At 51.7% G+C, this 21,315-nt stretch overlaps 1 protein-coding gene and 1 non-coding gene across 2 annotated transcripts; one reads left to right on the plus strand and one right to left on the minus strand.

Moving 5' to 3' along the window:
• Positions 1-251: 251 nt before the first annotated feature.
• On the plus strand, positions 252-2,139 carry LRRC3C (leucine rich repeat containing 3C). The gene is made up of 3 exons (XM_005898060.2): positions 252-390; positions 458-638; positions 1,338-2,139. The coding sequence occupies exons 1-3, from the start codon at positions 252-254 to the stop codon at positions 2,137-2,139; spliced, it is 1,122 nt and encodes a 373-aa protein (XP_005898122.1).
• Positions 2,140-20,084: 17,945 nt separating this feature from the next.
• Positions 20,085-20,158, minus strand: TRNAW-CCA (transfer RNA tryptophan (anticodon CCA)). Its single transcript has one exon. It is a non-coding gene; the product is annotated as a tRNA-Trp (tRNA).
• Positions 20,159-21,315: the final 1,157 nt, after the last annotated feature.

The raw sequence follows: 21,315 nt of genomic DNA on the forward strand, positions 1-21,315 counted from the left end.
GGGAGCCAGAAGATGAAGTCTTCCCAAGAGAGACAAGTTTTCCAAGAAAAAGGGTGAAGGAAGCTTATTTACCATGGAAGAAGGTGTGCACAGTAGGAGGGGAGACGGGTTGCTGAAGGCAGTGGTGTGAGATGAGCCCCCCCCCCCCACCTCCAGGCCTGCCAAGCAGGGATCCTCCTACTGAGCCAAGCTCTGGGCAGAAGGCAGAGTTTCTAGGAGGCAGAGTCTGAGCCCCGGCAAAGAGAGGAAGGATGCAGGCTGGCAATGTCAAGGCCTTGGAAAGGGAGCCTGAGGCAGGGAATGGAATTGGGGCCTGGTCTTCCTACGACAGGGCCATCAGGGTCCAGGATCTACCCTCTCTGGGCATCACCTGGCCAGACCAGGGCTCAGGTATCCGACACCTGGGGCCCGGAGTCACATGCCAGGAAACCCAACACTCCTGGGCCCCAGCCCCCAGCTTCCAGCAGCTACGGGAGCAGGGCTCCGGAGGAGGAAGTGGGGCTCCGGAGGAGGAAGTGGGGCTCCAGAGTCGCACCGCAGGGAGGCTACTTCCAGGAAGAGGGCAGCACAGGAGAAGGCTCTCCCAGCAACAGGGTGAGAGGCTGGGAAGACGAGGAGGGAGAGGACAGGGAGGAAGAGTGGGGGGGAGAGGACAGAGCTGGGATGGGCCAAGGGGTGGACGCTCCAGGAAAGGGGGTGAACGGGCACAGAAGTTGGGGGCCTGAGTCACTCAGCCTGGCTGGATACCATAAAGTCCTATTACTGACCCGTCCTCCTTGTCTCCTTCACACGAGTGCTCTCTGGTGCCTACCTGGCCCACCTGGCAGCCACCCAGGTCCTTTATTCCAGTGGAAGGAGAACAGTACATGAGCAGAAGCAGACGCTTAGGAGCCCCCAGACCCAGAATGACCAACAGAGCCTTGGGCAGAAAGACTTCCTAGTTTAGCCCTCCAGAATCAAAGAGAACTTAGAAGAGTCTCAGGCCCAGGGGACCGTCTACCCCGAGGGCCCAGTAAGGAGTCTTAGACTCCAAGGAAGCAAAAGAGCCACCCAGCCACCCACCCCTCTCTGAGAGGGAGAAGGAAATGGCAACCCACTCCAGTATTCTTACCTGGAGAATCCCATGGACAGAGAAGCCTGGCAGACTGCAGTCCATGGGGTCACAGGAGTCGGACACGACTTAGCGGCTAAAGAGAGAGAGAGGCCTGAGGGAGCTCCCAAAGGAGAGGCCCTAGCCCAAAGAGAATCCAGAGGCGGACTTCAGGAAGAGAACACTGGCCTCAGGGAACAGAATTCTCTCAACTCACTCTTCCTTTGTGGAACTTTTCCTTCCCCAGATTCTACTCCAGTCCAGGACTATGCCAATCTGTGGCCATGTTCCCGCCAGCCAGTTACCTCCTGTCCCTGCTGCTGGTGATAGACGCAGGGGGGGCCGTGCCCAGCCCCCAGGGGGTTCCCCACGGCTGCTATGCGTCAGAGGAAGCTGGGGAGCGGACCTTCCGCTGCAGCCAGGCGGGTCTGAGCGCCGTGCCCACCAGCATCCCCAACGACACCCGCAAGCTCTACCTGGATGCCAACCGGCTGGTGTCGGTGCCAGCTGGTGCCTTCCAGCACCTGCCTGTCCTGGAGGAGCTGGATCTGTCCCATAATGTCCTTGCCCACCTCTCAGGGGCTGCTTTCCAGGGCCTGGCAGGCACACTGCGCCACCTCGACCTCTCTGCCAACCAGCTGGCCTCGGTGCCCGTGGAGGCTTTCATGGGGCTAAAGATCCAAGTGAACCTGTCTGCCAACCCGTGGCGCTGTGACTGTGCCCTCCAGGAGGTGCTCCGTCGGGTGAGGCTGGCCCCGGGCACCGGGACAGGCATCGTGTGTGGCCCGGGAGCCCGACCGGACCTCGTGGGGCAGGAGTTCCTGCCACTGGTAGGGGAGGAAGAGTTGTGTGGGACGGGGCGGGGCGGGGCCCAGCGCAGCACCGACGTGGCCCTGCTGGTTACCATGGGGGGCTGGCTGGTGCTGGTGGTGGCCTATCTGGCCCACTACGTGTGGCAGAACCGGGACGAGACCCGACGTCCCCTCAAGCGGGCCCCCGTGCTGCCTGTGCGCTCTGAGGACTCCTCCACCCTCAGCACAATGGTCTGACGACCAGGGACACTTCTCCAGGTCTGCGCCTGGCTCCCCTCTCCATACCCTCTCCTCTCTTCTGATCCCCTCTGCCTCCTCTGCAGCCCCTTCCCACCCCCCAATTCCATCCCCTTCCTCCTCTGTCTCTCTGAAACACCTGATATCTCTCAGTCCACCAACACCATCTTCAGTGCCTGGGGGTTTGATCGCCTAGTTTTGGTACCTACTCTGCTGGTCTCTCATAAAGAGAGCGAGGGAGAGAGACTGTGTAACAGTTATTGTTATAGATTCACTGCGTGGAAAAATATTTCCCAGAATTATGAATTAATTAACAGTCTAGAATTCTTTTTTTCATACTTATGAACTATATAATGGACTGCGATGCATTTTGCATAGCACTCATTTCTTTAAAATTGCTACTTTCTAAAATTCTCTTGTTTTCACATTTTGTTGGGGAACCCAACAACTCTACTGAGAAACCCAACTCAGTAGAGTTTCACCCAAGAAATAGCAATAGTTGGACATTTCTGAATTTTTCCATATTGCTTTTTCCCTTGTTATATTTATACTTGATTTTGAAGGGCTGCTTATGCTTGTGTCACTGCAAGCAATCAGTACCCAGTCATTGCGTAACACATAATGATACTTATTGTACAACAAAGCCTGAGTTTCTACCAACTGTAAGCCCCTACAGTTGGGTGTCTCCCTCCTAATCCATTCATCTATACCATGGCCTTTTCTCTTCACACTCAGCAGATTCATAAGGTTATTTGCCTTTAGTGATTTCACTTTCTTACAATATGAAATGATAAAAGTTGATAAAAGGAGAGATTACATTTTTTTAAATAATAAATAACAGGAAAGCAAAGCTAAAAGAAACAGCAGCTCTAATTTATTTCTCTATGAGAGTCTCAGGTCTCCTAAAGTGTTTTCCTGTTTTGGCTCTTCAAATCCAGCCTAAGCTAAAATGAAGAGGTATGGTAGATGCTGGTATTACACATATGCACAGTTCCCAAAGACCCCAGTAGCATAAAGATCAAAAGGAAGCAAAACTAAAAGAAGAAAAAACAGGAGAGCTGGGTTCGATCCCTGGTTTGGTAATATCCCCTGGAGAAGGGAATGGCAACCCACTCCAGTATTCTTGCCTGGACAATCCCACTGTAGCCTGGTGGGCTACTGTCCATGGGGCTGCAAAGAGTCGGACACAACTGAGCAACTTTCACTTACTCACTCACTGCTGGTAAAGAATCTGCCTGAAACGCAGAAAACCTCGGTTCAATTCCTGGGTCGGGAAGATCCCCTGGAGAAGGGATAGGCTACCCACTTCAGTATTCTGGCCTGGAAAATTCCGTGGTCTGTACAGTCCATGGGGTCACAAAGAGTCGGACACGACTGAGCGACTTTCGCTTTCACTGGGCCTGGACTGTGCTAGACTCAGAGACCCAGAGCTTCCGAGTCCACAGAGGTGGGAGAGAGACAGACCAGAGAACAGTGGCAAATGGTCATGTGTGCCACCTCGGAGGTGGGAGCAGTCAGCTGTGGAGCGTGGCGGAGGTGGTCTCAAAGGCGGCACTGAATGGATGTTTGCACTGACTCTTCAAAAATGAGGGGGGCTTTGGCAGAAAACGGAAGGTTCCCAGCTGAAAGGTGGTGGACCAAGGCAAAGAAGATGCAAGACAACTTGGAATGTCTGGGCAGTGGCAAGACTTACCTGGGGGCCGGAGAAGAGGGTATATAGGAGGGCGAGGAGACAGAGGGACCCAGCTGGCAGTGAGGCCAGGAGGGACCCTGTGGGCTCCTCCCCTCTTCTCCCTCTGCCTCTGCTGAAAAGCTGCACCTGCCTCTCTCTCTCTCTCTCTCTCTCTCTCTCTCTCTCTCTCTCTCTCAGACCCAGGCTCCTCTCCCTCTACCCTCTACTGTGGATCCCCTGCCTTAGGGTCCTCTGCTTCCTGTTTCGGAGATTCCCTTGCTCTCTGCTCTCTCCTTTATACACAGAAGGGCTTCCTGAACCCTTTCTCTTGGGAAAAAGTGGTTTCTGCTCCACCTGAACTGGGGATGGATCACTAGAGAGCTAGAGGGATAGGGAGGTTTCCGCTCCCCACCACAGAACATCACTGGACAATTCAATAAAGTCCCTTTATTAATGTCCCTGATCTCTTTCTTATTTCACTGAACATGTGTGGCCCTGCACTGAGGAGTGGGAAAGTGCTGAGACCTTCACCTCCACCCCCAGCACTCCTTTGATGAGGGTGCTCCCGCTGAGCTGGTGCCAGCTCCTCTCTCCTCTCCTACCTCCCAGCTCCTGACACCAGAGTCTATCTGCCACGGATGCCAGGGCCTATGCATTAATGATGATGGAATGGAAGGATAGGTGATGGGAGGGTTCAGGGAGGGAGAATGAGGAGGGAAGGAGGGCAAAGCCCAAACTAAGGGAGCACGGGAAGAGGGAGTCAGTACTCTCTTAGCAATCTGTCTCTTCTCTCAGCAGGAGTCCGGGTAGGGGGTAGGGAGAATCTAGATGTCCCCACAGTTAATCAAAGAATGCCTGGACAGAGTGGGAGGGAGAAACGAAGCTGGTTGAAGGAGGGGGCTGTATGAGACAGCCCCATCACAAAATAGGCTTTTCACGGGACCCAAAGGTGCCAACACACCCTGTCCCTTGTCCTTTTGAGGATGATTCACCCGTGTGGCCTCCGTGGAGGAAACAGCCACTTTGGGAAAGCTCCTGGGAGCCCCAGTAAAAACTGAAGATAAGAAACACTGAACCAGGGTTCCACCTATTCTGGGGCAGAATAGGAGGCCACTCAATGAACAGCAAAGAGGAAGCCATCACCTCCCTTTGTCCCTCTGACCCATCCTGACTTCCCTGTCTCCTTTCCAGTCCTGCCCAATCCTCTCTCAATCCCTGAGGCTCCCCACCACTCCAAGGTTGAGCTTCCTCACCTCCTGCCAGGAAACCTCCACTCGATTTACGTCACAAGAACCTGGGATAGGCCCCCATCTTTACTCAGGAGACATGGGCCTCCGTCTCCACTTCCAGAGATGCTCGGGGAAAGATGGGGGAAAGAACTTGAATGTGGGGAGTTTCAGGCTGTGGCTTTTTCCATCCACCCCAGCCACATCCTGGCCTGGGCCTTAGGATCCTGCCCCATCCCTACCAAACCCTCCGTCAGTCCCTCCCCTACCACTCTCAGAATCTGCCCCCTCTCTGCTCACCCGTTCCCTTCCAGAATCAGCTGGGACTCATCCCACTGGGTTCTGGGAAATACAGTGTGGAGACCTGTGGGAGTGGGAGGGTAGGGAACGGGTGGGGCCCCGGGTCCCTGTCATTGGTGCCTATTTCTGGTTCATTCAAATCCCTGTTGTCCTGAGCAGCAGAGACAGCATGTTTAAGGTCTTCAGAGAGTGTGTTCCCCTACCCTGACCCCTAACTCCAGCTCTCAGAGATAAGCTCAGGATGGGAAAGGATCCAAGGAGGAAAGCCCAGATCAGGAGCCGTCCTGGAGCCCTGGATAGTAAACATCCCACCAGTTATCGCCATGGCTCCCCTTTGGCTCAAATTCCTTTCCCTCTGGAACTAGGACAGGAGGGAAGGGAGAGGGAGGACAAGTCAGGCAGAAGATGGGGGCAGGCTGGGGAGGTGGCAGGGATGGGGAGGTGGGGGGCTGCTGCGGCTCTCCTCCCCAGAGAGCGACCCCGTCACTCAGACCAGTTAGGGTCTCTGAGGCAGAACTTGGTGCAAGGGGAACATCAAATGCTGTAACTTTGGACTTCCCTGGTTGTCCAGTGGCTGAGTCTACGAGCTCCTAATGCAGGGGCCCCGGGTTCGATCCCTGGTTGAGGAACTAGATCCTGCATGCCACAACTAAGAGATTTCTCATGCTGCAACGAACTAAGACCCAGCGCAGCCAAAAAAGAATCTGCCTGCCAATGCAGGGGACATGGGTTTGATCCCTGGTCTGGGAAGATTCCATATCCTGTGGGGCAACTAAACCCATGCACCACAGCCACTGAGCCCACGTCCTAGAGCCGGTGGTCCACAAGTAGAGGAATCACTGCACCGAGAAGCCTGCACACGGCGACTGGAGAAAGCCCAGACACAGCAGTGAAGACCCAGCGAAACCAAAAACTAATAAATAAGTGAATAATTTTTGAAACACTGTAGCTTCGACTCAACCCATGACAGGAGACTGAACAAAGTTGGGCACCCACAGACTGAGAGGAACACCCGCTGGGACAACAGTCGCTGAATCCCTAAGCCCTTCCCTCAGCACCTGGCCTCTGGGTATCCTCTGAGCAGGCAAGAAGTGGTGGCACACCTGGTTTCACCCACATCCTTACCTCTACCAGGGACCAGAGGTCATAGAGCCAGAGTTCCAAAATGCCACAGGGGCCCTGGCATGGCAGCCGGACTTTTGTTCCCTGCTTCTGGCCCTTCTGCCTGGTACAGAGGTAAGGGAGACATGCTCTGTTGAAACCCATCTCTCCTCCAAGGGGTGCTGGAGCCAGGAATAAAACTGCCAGGTACTGAGAGAGCCCAGCCACATGCCTAGCCCAGCTTTGATGCGAGAACCCAGGAAGGCGGGTCCTGGCTTGTCATCCACAATCAGCACCCTGGAGCCTGCAGGCAGTGGGTGGGGGTGGGAGCACAGGAGAGTCCCTCACTCAGCCTTTCCATCACCAGCTTCTTCCTGCCTATGGAGCAAAACCTGGAGCGGCAGAGAAAGCAGACGCTACCCTCAGGGAGTCCCCATCTGAGGAGGAAAGCTATGACCCTAACTCTCAGGGAATCCCTAGGCTAATGGAAGAAATAGGGTCCTTTCTCTTCGCAGAGCTTTGATGCTGGTGAGGCCGAGACATCCCCCAGACGAAGCCCATGCAGCGCCTGGTTAGCTACCAAAGGAAGTGGAGAGAGAACAAACTGAGTTCACGGGAACTGAGGGAGACAGTTAAGAAGCAGCAGGTGGGGCACAGCCCCACCCTTCCTGTCCTGGCCTCCCGTGCAGACCTACCAAGTGCAACCCTGAATGAGCAGCTGCTGCTGCTGCTAAGTCGCTCAGTTGTGTCCAACTCTTTGCAGCACTATGGACCGTAGCCTGCCAAGTTCCTCTGTCCATGGGATTCTCCAGGCAAAAATACTGGAGTGGATTGCCGTGCCCTCCTCCAGGGGATCTTCCCTAACCAGGGATTAAACCCACATCTCTTATGTCTCCTGCATTGGCAAACATGTTTTTTTACCACTCTAGCGCCAGCTGAGAAGCCAGGTGATGAGAGAGTGTCGGTATCAAAACCAGGAGGGAGAACCAGGCACCTTCTTCCAAGTCCCTCCCCCATTAGACTAAGGGGAGTTCCAACTTAGAAACGGTTTCCCCTCATCTCTCTGAGGCTGTTATCAGCAACCTCAGCATCCTGTGAGGAATGATTTCGCAAACCAGGAAGGCAGAAAATCACGCAGACAGTGCAAAGTATCTGAGCTGCCACAGACAATGCCACAAGTCCACTTGCTCATTTCATAAACATTTATTGATGCAGGTACAAAGAGAAGGGAGTCGTGGTGCCCGTCCATGGGGACCTGACTATGTATCAGTGATGACAATTAGCATATCAGTTAGTGATGACAAGGGGGCTTCCCTTGTGGCTCAGCTGGTAAAGAATCCGACTGCAATGCGGTATTCAATCCCTGGATTGGGAAGATCACCTTTAGAACAGAAAGGCTACCCACTTCAGTGTTCTGGCCTGGAGAATTCCATGGACTATACAGTCCGTGGGGTTGCAAAGAGTCGGATATGACTGAGCGACTTTCCCTTCCCTTAGTGATGACAGAGGCATGAACAGGGGTCATGTGAGCCCAGAAGGGACATCTAAAGCAAATACTCACTCTGGCTCAGGCACTTTGTTCACAGGAGCACTCACAGAGAACCCATTTATTTTGCCTATTTTTGAAAATCTTTTTTTACGTAGAGTTCTAATATGCAACTATGGCTTCCTACATACAATAGGTTCCTGCATACAAACATTCCTATTTGAAATAGGAAAAAAGTTCATCACAGATAGAACAACAGCAGGGAAAATCAACAGCCTGACAGCAGGGAGAGACATTACTGAAGTATTATTTTTAATTAATTTATTTATGGCTGCACTGGGTCTTTGTTGCTTGCCTGGGCTCTGTCTATAATAAATAAAGCAGAATGACTATTGGAAAATGCTCGTTCTACCAGTGCTGTATCCTCATACCGTCCTCCCAAGGGACCAAGACCTGCCCTGGGGCTGTGCAGAGAGCCCAGTCACTCCTGGAACAGCTCTTCAGGTGAATGAAGATGCCTCTCCAGCACCTGAGTCAGAACATCATGATCCTTCTCTGCCCCCGTTTAATGTCCCATGGTCAACATCACACCAACGCACCTGCTTCAGTTCCCTGGAATCCAGTTTATCTCCTGCCGGTCTCAATACTCTCTTCTGCACTTATGACGATCACTATCTTCCTCTTTTAGAATGTTAAAAACAGCAACTCAAGTCCCCATACTAAAACTAATGTCGGAGGTCAGTCCTCAATTTTCATTCATTTTATTCATTCATTTTAGGGGTTAAGGACCCCTATCATGCAAAGTCAAGCCATCAGGAAAAGTTCTCTCAAAGAATGTGCGGGGGAAATCACAGGGGCATAGTGTATGTCTTGGAGAATCAAGAAAAGACTCCGAGATCAACAAAGCTGCAGTTGTAGGGCTCCCGGTGAATACCTCTGTCACAGGCAGCAACAAATGTCAAAATTCCCTCGACACCCAAAACCTCAGCATTAAGAATGATCTGGAAAACCTAAGAAGGGATGAGTTTGCAGAGTGAGGTGGGGAGGCAGGTTGAGATAACAGGCCAGCCAAAGAGCTTGGCACCAAGGGACATGCCCTTGTGCCAAGCAGTGCAGGCTATCAGAGCGGGCAGAGATCTTCATTTCATTAATACTTCTGCCCCGATGGGAGGGAAACTTTCTCAAATGCATCATCTGTTCCCTATCCCTGAGACAGAACGCTCCAAGATTTGACCTTTTTTGCAAGTAACTCAAAGTCAAGGAGATTGATATTACACATTTTTGCCATTTTGAGGTGGGAAGAAGCTTTTGTCCACACAGGGCCATTTAGAAGACACTACATGTAAAGTATTGGAGAAGGAAATGGTTGGGTTTCCCTGGTAGCTCAGCTGGTAAAGAATCTGCCTGCAATGAAGGAGACGCCGGTTCGATCCCTGGGTTAGGAAGATCCCCTGGAGAAGGGAAAGGCTACCCACTCCAGTATTCTGGCCTGCAGAATGCCATGGGCTGTCTAGTTCATGGGGTTGCAAAGAGTTGGACATGACTGAGTGACTTTCACTTTCATTTTCTTTCTTCACATGTAAATTGATGCAGTCACTATGGAGAACAGTACAGAGGTTCTTCAGAAAACTAAAAATAGAGTTGCCATATGATTCTGCAATCCCATTCCTGGGAATATATCTGAAAAAAAAGTAATTTGCACCCCAATGCTTATTGCAGCGCTATTTACAATAGGCAAGACATAGAAACTTCAAAGTCCATCGACAGAAGAATGGATAAAGAAGATGTGGTACATAGATGCAATGGCATACTACTCGGCCATAAAAAAAGAACTAAATGAAATAATGCCATTTGCAGAAACATTGGTGGACCTAGAGATTATCATACTAAATAAAATCAGAAAGGAAAAGAAATACCATATGATATCACTTATGCATGGAATCTAAAATGTGACACAAACGAACTTATCTATGAAACAAAAACAGACTCAGAGACACAGAGATCAGACTTGTGGTTGCCAAGGAAGAGGAGAGTAGGGGAGAGATGGATTGGGAATTTGGGATTAGCAGGTGCAAACTATTATATATAAAACAGATAAATAGCAAGGTCTTACTGTATAGTACAAGAACTATATTCAACATCCTGTAATAAATCATAATGGAAAAGGATATGAAAAAGAATATATATATACGCCTACACATATATATACGTGTGTATATATTGTATATATATATGAATCACTGATGTACACCAGAAGCTAACATAACATTGTAAATCAACTATACTTCAATATTTTTTTTTTAAGAAAAGATGACACTACAGGGCCCTACTGCGTTGCTTTTTGAGTTCTTAAAAATACTTTCAGTAGGACTTCCTTATTGGTCCAGTGGTTAAGAATTCACCTGCCAATGCAAGGGACATGGGTTCCATCCCTGATCTGGGAAGATTCCTCATGCCACAGAGCAACTAGCCCATGTGCCACCACTACTGAGCCTGCATGCTGTGACTGCTGAAGCCTGCAAACTCTAGAGCCCATGCTCTGCGTAAGAGAAGCCACCACAATGAGAAGCCCATGCACCACAGCCATCAATACAAAAGAGCCCAGAAAAGGGTGGTGAGTTATCCAAGGTCACGTAGAGAGTGAGGCATCCTGGTTCTTCCAGGACTAGAATCCACAGGCCTCCTGTCCCCGATGATACACACACTCCCTTCCCAGGGAATGGGTTGAGGGAAGGGTGGACCCAGGGGTGCCACTGAGAGAGCTGGATGTGGACAGGAAGAGAGCTCCACCCGCTCAGAGCCAGCTCCACCCCACCCAGCTCCAGAAGCTGAAGAAGCCTCAGGAGCATGGGGAGAACCTGTCTGTACATGGTGACCGAGGCTGTGAGATGCTGAAGGGAGCCAGACAGGAGGGCTAGCTCCATCCCCCTCCTCACTGCTGCTGGGCATCTTTTATCATACCACATCTTTTATAATATGTATTTATTTGGCTGCATTGGATCTTAGTTGCAGCACACAGGCTCTAGAGCGCAGGGCTCAGTAGTTGCCTCGCTTGGGCTTTGTTGCTCTGGGGCAGGTAGGATCTTAGTTCCCCAACCAAGGATGGAACCAGAGTCACCTCCATTTCAAGGCAGATTCTTAACCACTGGGCCACCAGGAAGTTTCCCCTGCTCTTTTCTTCTCTTTTCTAAGGACTTTTCCATCTATTATCTCACAGGAATCCTGTGAGGTTAGGCTACATTGCTGCTGCAGTCCCCACTTCATGTGTTTAAGAAACTACCTGGGAAAATCCAGTGGGTCACCAGCTTCTTGGTGGGGAATCTGTGAGCAAAACCCAGGCTTTGAGACGCCAACCGCCAACCGGTGCTTTCCCCTCACAGCTCCACCTCCTGCCAGAGTTCTCACCCCATCTGCCAGGTTCCCCTGTCTTCATTTCTCTCCCATGTTCCCCGCTGCGCCACCTGTCCCTTGATGGCCTGTCTTTCCCCAGGGCTCTCTCGGTCCCATCACCACCATCAGCCTGCCCCAAGCAGTAGTCATTAGGGGGAAGGGGGTGGGGGGTGTGCCAGGTGGAAGCTGGGTGAACACGAAGGGAAGAGGGGAGGCAGGCAGCCCAGGGCTGGTCCCCCAGCCTCAGGGCTGAAATCTGGGAGGTGGAGGTCTTCCATTCCTCTTTAAATTCTGCTCCCCAAACTAACTGATGACCCTAGACCCCCTTCTCAGCCCCTTCCAACCCTTTCTGTGCAGCTCCCTAAAGCATACACCTCACACCACTCCTCCCCTCTCCGAGACCACACTATGTGGGTATATGTGGTGAGGAGAGCGGGACAGAGAAGATGGAGGCAGGGAGTCAGTGCCCCATTTCTGACCCCTACAGACAAGGACCAGAACCTGACATTGTTCCCCTCTGAAGGTGAGAGAAATTGAAGGACTTTTCTTCCCTCCCACCCCATAATATGATGGAGGCTGGGAAAAGGTGGACAAAGTCTTAGAAGGCGAGAGGGACACAAAGACCCCCCTTTTGCAGCAAAGGAAAGAAACTGCTCAAGTGAAGACCTCATTCCCAGAGTCCCTTGGGGTGATGGTGGCTGGGATGCAGAGGGGTCCCGCAGACTTTGACAGGATGTAGTGAAGTCAGGAATCCCAGCCACGGGTTTCTTGGGCCTTTAAGTACATCCTCTCCCTGCGCCCAGCCTCCACCACCACTCTGCCAGGCAGAATGAGGCTGGGTTGCACCTCGGGGCAGGAGGACGCTTCTACCCTTAGGGCTCTCAGTCCTTCTGCTTCTGTTGCAGTTGCCTGTAATGTTCCTTTCCCCTGGGCAGGATCCTCAACACCCATCGAAAAATACTGTAAGGAGTTGAGCTCCTCCATCACCCCACAACAGGCCCTGATGTGATCCTCTTTCCCTGGGGAGGGCTTCTTGAGGGAGCACCGGGACACCAAACCCCACGCTCAAGTGCCTGTGAGTGGCAGGCCTTTCGGGTGAAGTTACATGGAAGTAGACACAGGGTAGGATTCTGGTCACTGCTGTCCTGTACTCAAAGCTCTGTCTGGGCCTGGGCCGTTTCCCGGAGGGCCCACGGGGTTTCGGGAGCCACAGGCTGAGGTTAAGGAGTTGCTGCTGGTGCCGCTGGGCCAGGTGCACAGGCTGCCGGAGCCCTGGGCCTCGCGGGGGCGGGGCCGGGGCGCCCGGGGGCGGGGCCGGGGCTCGCGGGGGCGGAGCCGAGGCGGAGTGGGCAGGATTGCAGGAGGTTGGGGGTGGGGCGCGGAGAAGGCGATGGCACCCCACTCCAGTACACTTGCCGGGAAAATCCCATGGACTGAGGAGCCTGGTGGGCTGCAGTCCATGGGGTCGCTAAGAGTCGGACACGACTGAGCGACTTCACTTTCACTTTTCACTTTCATGCATTGGAGAAGGAAATGGCAACCCACTCCAGTGTTCTTGCCTGGAGAATCTCAGGGATGGCGGAGCCTGGCGGGCTTCCGTCTATGGGGTCGCACAGAGTCGGACACGACTGAAGCGACTTAGTAGTAGTAGTAGGGTGTGGGGCGACACGGGAGATCCGGAGCACGTTGCAGTGGTAACTGCAGGACGGCGGGGCTTAAAACGGCTGGGGGCCAGGTTTGGGTCTCTGAGGGCGGAGTTGGGGTGCTGGTGATGGCTAGACCTTCGGTGCTGAGGGCGGGGCCAGGTGGTGGGGGCGGGACAACGGAATGAGGGCGGGGCTTACCGCAGCTTGAGGCGGGTGTGGGCGGCCTGGGTTGGGGCTAGGGACTGCAGGGGCCAGACGCAGGTCGGATTGGGCGGGACTGGCCTCTGGGAGATCTCGGCAAGCACATCCAATTTAAGGGAAGCTTCTTTATGCAAAGGTGGAGATTAGACTCCTGCCCCGAGGGAGCCCTCCCTCTCAGTGGGGAGACCTGTTTCTCCCTCACAGAACTCTCTGTCTCTCTTAACTACGGGAATATCTAGCTGACCAGTTCTCACCTCTCTACCATATGGGTGAGGGGGGCCTGGATCTTAACAAGCCAGAAGTTCTGGGAGTCCGAGTGGCGGGCCCGGGGACTCAGTCCTCAAATGACTGTAGGAGACTTCTGGCAAACTCAGCCCCATACTGGCTGAATACATCCTCTCCCTGTGGAGGGTCTGGGCTGTAAGGGTCGGGAGTGGGAGTGGGGTGAGTTACTGATGTGGTTGACGGTCCTCCTGGACTCGGCCCAGTGGTACCAAGCAGGAGGACCTGAAACATAATTTACGAGTCCCAGTGCAAAATGAGAAATATGTTAAAAATTTATTGGGTTATTATTTAAGATGACAACTGTTGTCCTTTTAGTCACTAAGTCGTATCAACTCTTTGGGACCCCATGGACTGTAGCCCACCAGGCTCTTCTGTCCATGGGACTTCCCAGGCAAGAATACTGGAATGAGTTGTCATTTCCTTCTCCAGGGGATCTCCCCAGCTCAGGGATCAAAGCCATGTTTCCTGCATTGGCAGGCAGATTCTTTACTGTGGAGCCAACAGGGAAGCCCTAACTTAACAACAGCAGAGTTTAACTAAGCAAGAGTCTAACTAAGCAGAGTTTAACACAATCAAGCCAGCTGTGGTACCAAGCAACAAAGCAGAATGACTCAGGGTCCAAGCTCCAGTTGTCTCCTCCAAAGAAAAATAAGAGGTGCAAGTCTTCCTACCCCACCCCCCACTCCCACTCATTTTTCCCAATGGAGAGGGGAATATATTCTTTTAAGAATCTCCTCTTATCCTCTCCTGGAGGGGAGTGAATCTGCGGCACCCCCAACAAACAAACACACACATCACACACACAAACATGCAAGCCCCAACTCTCAGAGCTGCCTTACAATCCCCTGCCCACCAGAGAGGGAGAGAGCATGCCCCTGTCCCTCATGCCATCACCACTCCTGTACCCTCTGCAGAGCTGAACCAGGAGCAGCAGCAGCTGCTGGCCATGTCCATGGAGAAAGTCTTCCTTCTCCAACAGGCAGAGTTGGTGAGGATCTGAGGATTGCACAGTGGATGTCAGGGATGACAACAAAGGTAAACTTGAACACTAGAAAGGATGTGGGAGCACACCCAGTTCCACTCCCTCTCTCATGATGAACACTCTGGGCCAGAGAGCAGAGGGTACTTCTCCCAGGCCACACAGCAGGCCCTGGGCAGAGCTCTCTACAGATCGCAGATCTCCAGATTCTTAACACATGCCCATTTCTTCTCACAAAGGGGTAGAAGGGATCAAGGAAGGGGCAGGGACTGAAATTTAAAATTTTACTGCAGACCATCTCTGAAGTTGGTAGGTCCCCAAATGCAAAGCCCCTTGGGATGTTTATTCTCTACCATGCAGGTGGTGACCATGCTGGAACAAATTCTTCCAGTGGGAGGCAGTGCTCTTCTGTCTTCACTTCAAGCTGCCCAGGGGCTTTTAGGGTGAGGAGCTGAAGGTCACCCAGCCCTGGTTGAGCTCTGCAACCTTGACATACAAAGGGATGGACCCCACTATACCCAGGAGCCCAGGGCCTCGTCACCGCTCTGTGTCCTCCATGCCATCCTTGCTATCTTTCAGGTGTGGCCAATCTGGCTTTTCCCAGTTGGAACACGGGAAAACAGAGTAGCGCTTGGCACAGACCTGAGGAAGCTGGAGAAATGGAGAGGAGCTTCGTCTCCAAGTTTTCCTGGAAGCAGAGTTTCAAAGGCTCCGCCTGGGACTCAGTCTCTTTAACCAGGCTCTGGAGACTCTGTCCCGTCTGGAGAGCCTAGGAATCACAACTGAGGAGGAAAGCTTCTCTTTCATCAGCCAGGGAATGGATGGAGTTCCAGCCCTTGATGCAGCTGCATCTTCAGCCTGACAGTTAGGGAACCTGGCAGCAGAGGGCTGGGGGCAGCGAGGGCTGGCACCTTAAAGTTGGACATTGAGTTTGATGCGTTTCTTCAGTTCTTAAGCATAACTTTGATTTGAGTAAGTATCACAGGCCATTGACCAATGTCTGCTCAGCCAGAATCTGGGAGATGTTTTGGGCTCCAAAGCTGATTTGGGAATTTGGGAAGAAAACTTAAAGGTTTTTAAGGGATAATAAAAGAGTCTGGGGTTTTATTTCATTCATCTCACAATCTGAAATCTGCACCCCGAAACTTCCAACCTCCCAGGAGAAATATAAAACACGATGCCTTAGGGGCACATTTTTTCTGCTCCTCCATCACTCTGGCCTGTCTTCATCCCTAGCTAGTCCACCTCCTTTTACTCAGCAAAGGTCTACAAGCATGTCTGGGCAGGGGGTCACTTCCCCTAAATGCTCCAGCCTTCCCAAATCCTCCTCCTTTTGCCTTCAATTTGGAGAAGGGGGTAGCAGAGGATAAGATGGTTAGATAGCATCACAGACTTAATGGATATGAATTTGAGCAGACTCTGGGAATAATGGAGGACAGAGGATCCTGGCAAGCTACACAATCCACGGGATCTGGCCTACATACGTGTGCTAAGTGGCTTCAGTTATGTCCAACTCTTTGCAACCCTATGGACTGTAGCCCCCCAGGCTCCTCTGTCCATGGAATTCTCCACGCAAGAATACTGTAATGGGTTGCCATTTCTTCCTCCAGGGGATCTTCCCAGGAACTTGTGTCTCATATCTCCTGCATTGGCAGATGTATTCTTTACCACTAGTGCCACCTGGGAAGTCATCTGGTCTACCTACACACATTGCATAAATGAAGAAAGTGGATAAGGAAGTAATGCCCTGTCCCAATGTCTGTATCTGTCTGCAGGGTTTGCCGTGCACTCTGTGGCTCAGGTTTTCAGAGAACAGGCGGCCGGGGCTTCCTCCCCTAAGTGGATTCCCTTTCCTGATCCCCTTGGCTGATCCCCCATCTCCTAGCAGCGACACACAAATCACAAGCTTGGCGCAAAGCTCAGGGGTGATTATCACCCATTACCTTCCCTAATTTACCACCAGAGGGAGAGCAAAGCCTGTTTCTTGCATCAGCACAGCTGCCCCACCCTGGCTCCTGTTTCAACAAATCTCTATTAATTGACCTAAAGCATTCTTACACATTAGTACAGTTTAAGTTTCCTCCAGTACAATTGTGTCCCAGATTCCCCTGAACATAAACAAGGACTCTAAGGAAAAGAAGTCTCTGAACCCTAAAGGGATTCCGTGTGTGTGTGTGTGTGTGTGTTGTACTTTTTGCAGCTCATGCTCCACCAGGCTTCTCTGTCCATGGAATTTTCCAGGCAAGAATACTGGAGTAGATTGCCATTTCCTTCTGCAGGAGATCTTCCTGACCCAGGAATGGAACCCAGGTCTCTTGCGTCACATCTCCTGCATTGGCAGGCTGATTCCTTACCACTGCGCCACCTGAGAAGCCCCAGAGGAATTCTGTGGTCTCTTCCTAATGCTTTTACCAGAGGTTTTCTTGAGGAATTGGTAGTGATGGGGGCGGGGTAGAGGGGGAGGTTGACAGAAAGACCGGATATCTTGGGTGGATGGAAGGAGCAGCAGAGGGACAAGCTGACAGAGAAATTTTTATGCCAAAAGCACAAGACATTCAACTGGTTAGCCTCACAAACCCTTATTTCTTCTCTGTGCCTTGAACCCTCAAAGACTCCTACTTGCAACACCATCAGGCAGTGTGGGGAATGGAGCGATAGGATGGAGGTCGGTGGGAGCAAGCCTGGTAGAGTTCAGAATGAAAGAAGGATGGCATGAGAAACGAAGGAGCAATACTGCTAGGCCCGAGGAGAGAAAGCTGGCTAGATGGATTTTGGGGGTCCTCAGGAAGAGCAGATACAGGTGTGACTTTTTTTTTTGGCCACGCTGCACAGCATGTGGGATCTTAGTTCCCCAACCAGGAATTGAACCTGTGCCCCCTGCAGTAGACGTGTGAGATTCTTGACCATTGGACCTCCACGGAAGTCCCCAGGCATGACTTCTTGAAACCACTATTCTCCAAATCTCTGGAGAACGAGCTGAACTGGAAACCTTGACTTGCAGTCAGTGGGAGGAAGATAGACACCAGGAAGAAACTCCCCAAAGTCTGGCCAAGACAGTGGTGGGCTGAGAAGGTGGAGAGGGGGGCCACCTACTCTGAAACTTATTAAGGGATGGGAGACTGCACAGCCCAGGACCACATGCTGGTTGCTATAGAATCACATCCATGTGCTGAATAAGAGCTATAGAGAGGAAAAGATGAAAATCCAGGAAGAACCAGGAAATGAAACGTGGAGAGGATATTACACAGACACACATTTCTGCATACACATGCGCTCATGATGGGAACTGCATGACTAATGACAGCCCTCCCACACACTCCAGCTCCCACCTTTTCTTCTCCTAAGGAAAGGGATGTTTGCTTAAGGTGATGGTTAGAGCTGTTGAAGGAGGAGGTATTAGATAGCTACACAAAATGAGAGTGGGTAGGTAGAAAAAGAGGTGAACCAAAAGACAGAGGCAGGGGACATCCCTGATGGTCCAGTGGTTAAGACACACCCTCCAACACAGGGAGTGTGGGTTGGATCCCTGGTCAGGGAACTAAGATTCCCACGTGCTGTAGGTTGCAGCCAAAAAGTTTTTTAAAAACAAGGTTGGGAGCTTCCTTTGTGGTCCAGTGGTTAAGAATCCACCTGCAAAAACAGGGGACACAGGTTAGATCCCTGGGCCAGAAAGACCCCTCATGTTGGGGGGCAACTAAGCCTGTGCGCAGCAACTCCTGAGCCCCACATCCCCGAGAGCTGGCGCACTGCAACAAGAGAAACCACCGCCATGAGAGGCCCATGCATCACAACTTGAGAAAGCCTGCATGCAGCAGCAAAGACCCCGTACAGCCCAAAAATTTTAAATAATTAAAAAAAAAAAAAAAACGAAGTTGTATTCATACTAAGTCAATACACAAAAATCAATTTAAAAAAGAAAGATAGGAGGCAGGAACCAGAGGCCCAGCAAGGGCAAGGTCTTGTCTTGTTTCAGGACCCAGAGGCGAGAGATTTGGGAGCAGCTGACATACTAACTGAGACTCTCGGGATAAAGGTGAAGTAGTTAAGTTTTTAAAACCTTGGCTGAGGGTGATGTGATCTCATCTCTCCCATTCACCACCAAGCCCTCAAGGAAACCTCCAGTAAAGACCTAACTTACTCTTCATGGCCTTCAAGGTCACATTTCAGTTTTGGTGGGTGATATTGAGGAGAGCCAAGAGGTGAGAGCATGAAGGCTCAGTGGTGTTCAGATTTACGTGCGGATGGACAGTCACAGATCCCAACAACATAGGAGCTTTGCTTGTGAGTGTCTTGATTTGTCATCTAGGGACCTGTCATGTGTGTAAAGTCTCCTTCACAATTCCTTCCAGGCAGAGATTTAAGATAAGAGCAAGACTTTGATGGGGAGGGATAAATTGGGAGTTTGGGGTTAGCAGATGCAAACTACTACATATAAAACAGACAAACAAGGTCCTACTGTACAGCACAGGGAGCTATATTCAGGATCCTACAGTACGCTATAATGGGAAAGAATACGAAAAAGAATATGTGCATATATGTATAACTGAGTCACTTTGCTGTATACCTGAAACCAGCACAGCATTGTCAATCAACTATACAATAACATTTTCAAAAACTACACTCCAGTTAAAAGAAGATGAGAGCAAGACCTGAGTCACCAATGGTGAGGAGTCTGAATTCCCATGGCAAATACACACTGTGGGCTCTTCCGTTAACTCCACTGGGCCTCTGCCTCTGCATATGTGTATGTACAATACTACGTGAGGTACAGAGATGCTGAGCAGGAAGCAACGCAGAGGAACATTTGGTGTATCTCCGTCTCCCCCTACACAGACATAAGCTTCTAGCAGTGCCATAGTTAGGTCCCTGTGTGACAAACAAGGCAGAGGACAGTTTTTCTAGCTGCTCTGCTTGTTGTTGGAATCTGAAGACACACAGGATTTCTTATCCCCTCATCACACCCACAAGGCCTCATCATGAATCCTAGATGCTTCCTGATGACCATGATGATAAAATAAACATGCCTGTCCCACATCACACACATGCATGTGAACACACACACACACACCCCTGCCTGTCCCCACTGCCTCTCTCTGCAGCCCTCTCCAAGGTGCCTTCCTTCCTCTCTTCTCAGCCTGTCAAGCCAAACTTCAGTCGCCACCTCTCCCCCACCCACGCCGGCACCTGCCTGGCAGCACCTCACCCACCCCCTCAGCCCTCAGGAGGCCAGGGCCCAGGGCAGGGTGCATGTGGAACAGGTTGATGCTGTTCTCCTGGAAGTGGAGCAGCTGCAGGGTGGGGTCACTGGGGCAGGCGGGGTCCCTGGAAGCCTACATCCTTGCCTCCACAGAGGCATAAAGCCACAGCCTGACCTGGTGAGGGACTGTCATTCTCTCAGCCCACAGACCCAGAGGGCTCCTGACCTTTACCCAAGACCCAGCTGCCAGACAGGACCCAGCACTGCTCCCTGGTAAGAACTTGATGACACCAGGGATAGGGGGCAGGGGGTGGTTCTAGGGGTGGGACAGGAAGGGCTTAGGAGTCCCATAGGGCCCACTGGGGTAGAAATGTTTTTTGTTTTTATTTTTTTAGTATTTATTTATTTATTTGGCTGCACTGGGGCTTGCTACATCTTTTAGTTGCAGCATGTGGGATCTAGTTCCCTGACCAGGGGTCGAACCTGGGGCCCCCTGCATTGGGAGCATGGAGTCTTAGCCACTGGACCACCAGGGAAGTCCGTGGGGTAGGAATCTTGACTGGCCTTGGGGAGGGAAGGGAGAGGTGGCCCCGTGAGCACTTCTCTGGTGAGGAGGAGACAGCAGTCACCCAAGACTTTCCTGGCTGGCCAGGTTGCCTGTCCCACCTAAGCCTTCCAAGGAATGAGGAATTAAAAAAGAGCATTGGAGTATGGTTGTATGGTTGGCAGAATGGGCCTGTGTACCTGTGAGTGTGCCCCCGGCCTCCCTAACTCTGTGAGGTGCCCACAGCGGGTATGAGGTGGTTTCCAGCCAGCTGGTATGTCCTCTTCCACCCCTGGGGATAATTCAGCTGGGCCAGCTGGCTGACCAGCTAAAACACCCGGACTTAAACCTCAAAGGCAGAGACCAGAGGCCATGAACCTAATGCAGGCCCCGCACTCTCCAGGGCCCTCTGATCCTAGCTTATGTCTCCCAGCATTAGTTGCTTCAGTCATGTCTGACTCCGCAACTCTTTGGACTGTAGCCCACCAGGCTCCTCTGTCCATGGGATTTTCCCAGCAAGAATCCTGCAGTGGGTTGCCAGGCCCTCCTCCAGAGGATCTTCCCGACCCAGGGATCAAACCCATGTCTCCTGCATTGCAGGCAGATTCTTTACCATCTGAGCCACAGGGCTGCATTTCTTCATTCATTCTTTCCACACACATTTGTCAAGCTCCGTGTCAGCACTGGGCACTGTGCTTGGAGCTGAAGCCACAGAGATGACTAAGACCCACTTCCTGGCCTCGGGGAGGTCACAGTCAAATAGGTGAGAGTCAAGTAAACAGATCACAGCCACATGAGGTGCAGGTGTTTCAGAAGGGCATGTACACAGTGCTTTGGGGACATGGGACAGAGTCACTGGCTGCTGGAAGCAGGGAAGGAAGGAGTCACAGAGGAGTGACCCAAAGTAACCCAAAGTGAGTCTTAAAGGACGAACAGGGATTCCAGATGGAAGAGGAGGTATTACAAGTAGATGGGACAAAAGCAAAGAGCAGCAAGATGTCTGGATCTGTTGAGTGGTGCCAGGAGGGAAATGGGTCTACCCACAGCTGTGAGCCAGGAGCGGGGCGACATTAAGATACAGGGAAGTGACACCCACCCAAAGAAAGAGCAACGGGGTGAGCAGCACTGTCCCCTGGGTCCTCCTAGGCA

This window comes from Bos mutus, chromosome 19 (genome assembly GCF_027580195.1).
Source record: "Bos mutus isolate GX-2022 chromosome 19, NWIPB_WYAK_1.1, whole genome shotgun sequence".
NCBI lineage: Eukaryota > Metazoa > Chordata > Mammalia > Artiodactyla > Bovidae > Bos > Bos mutus.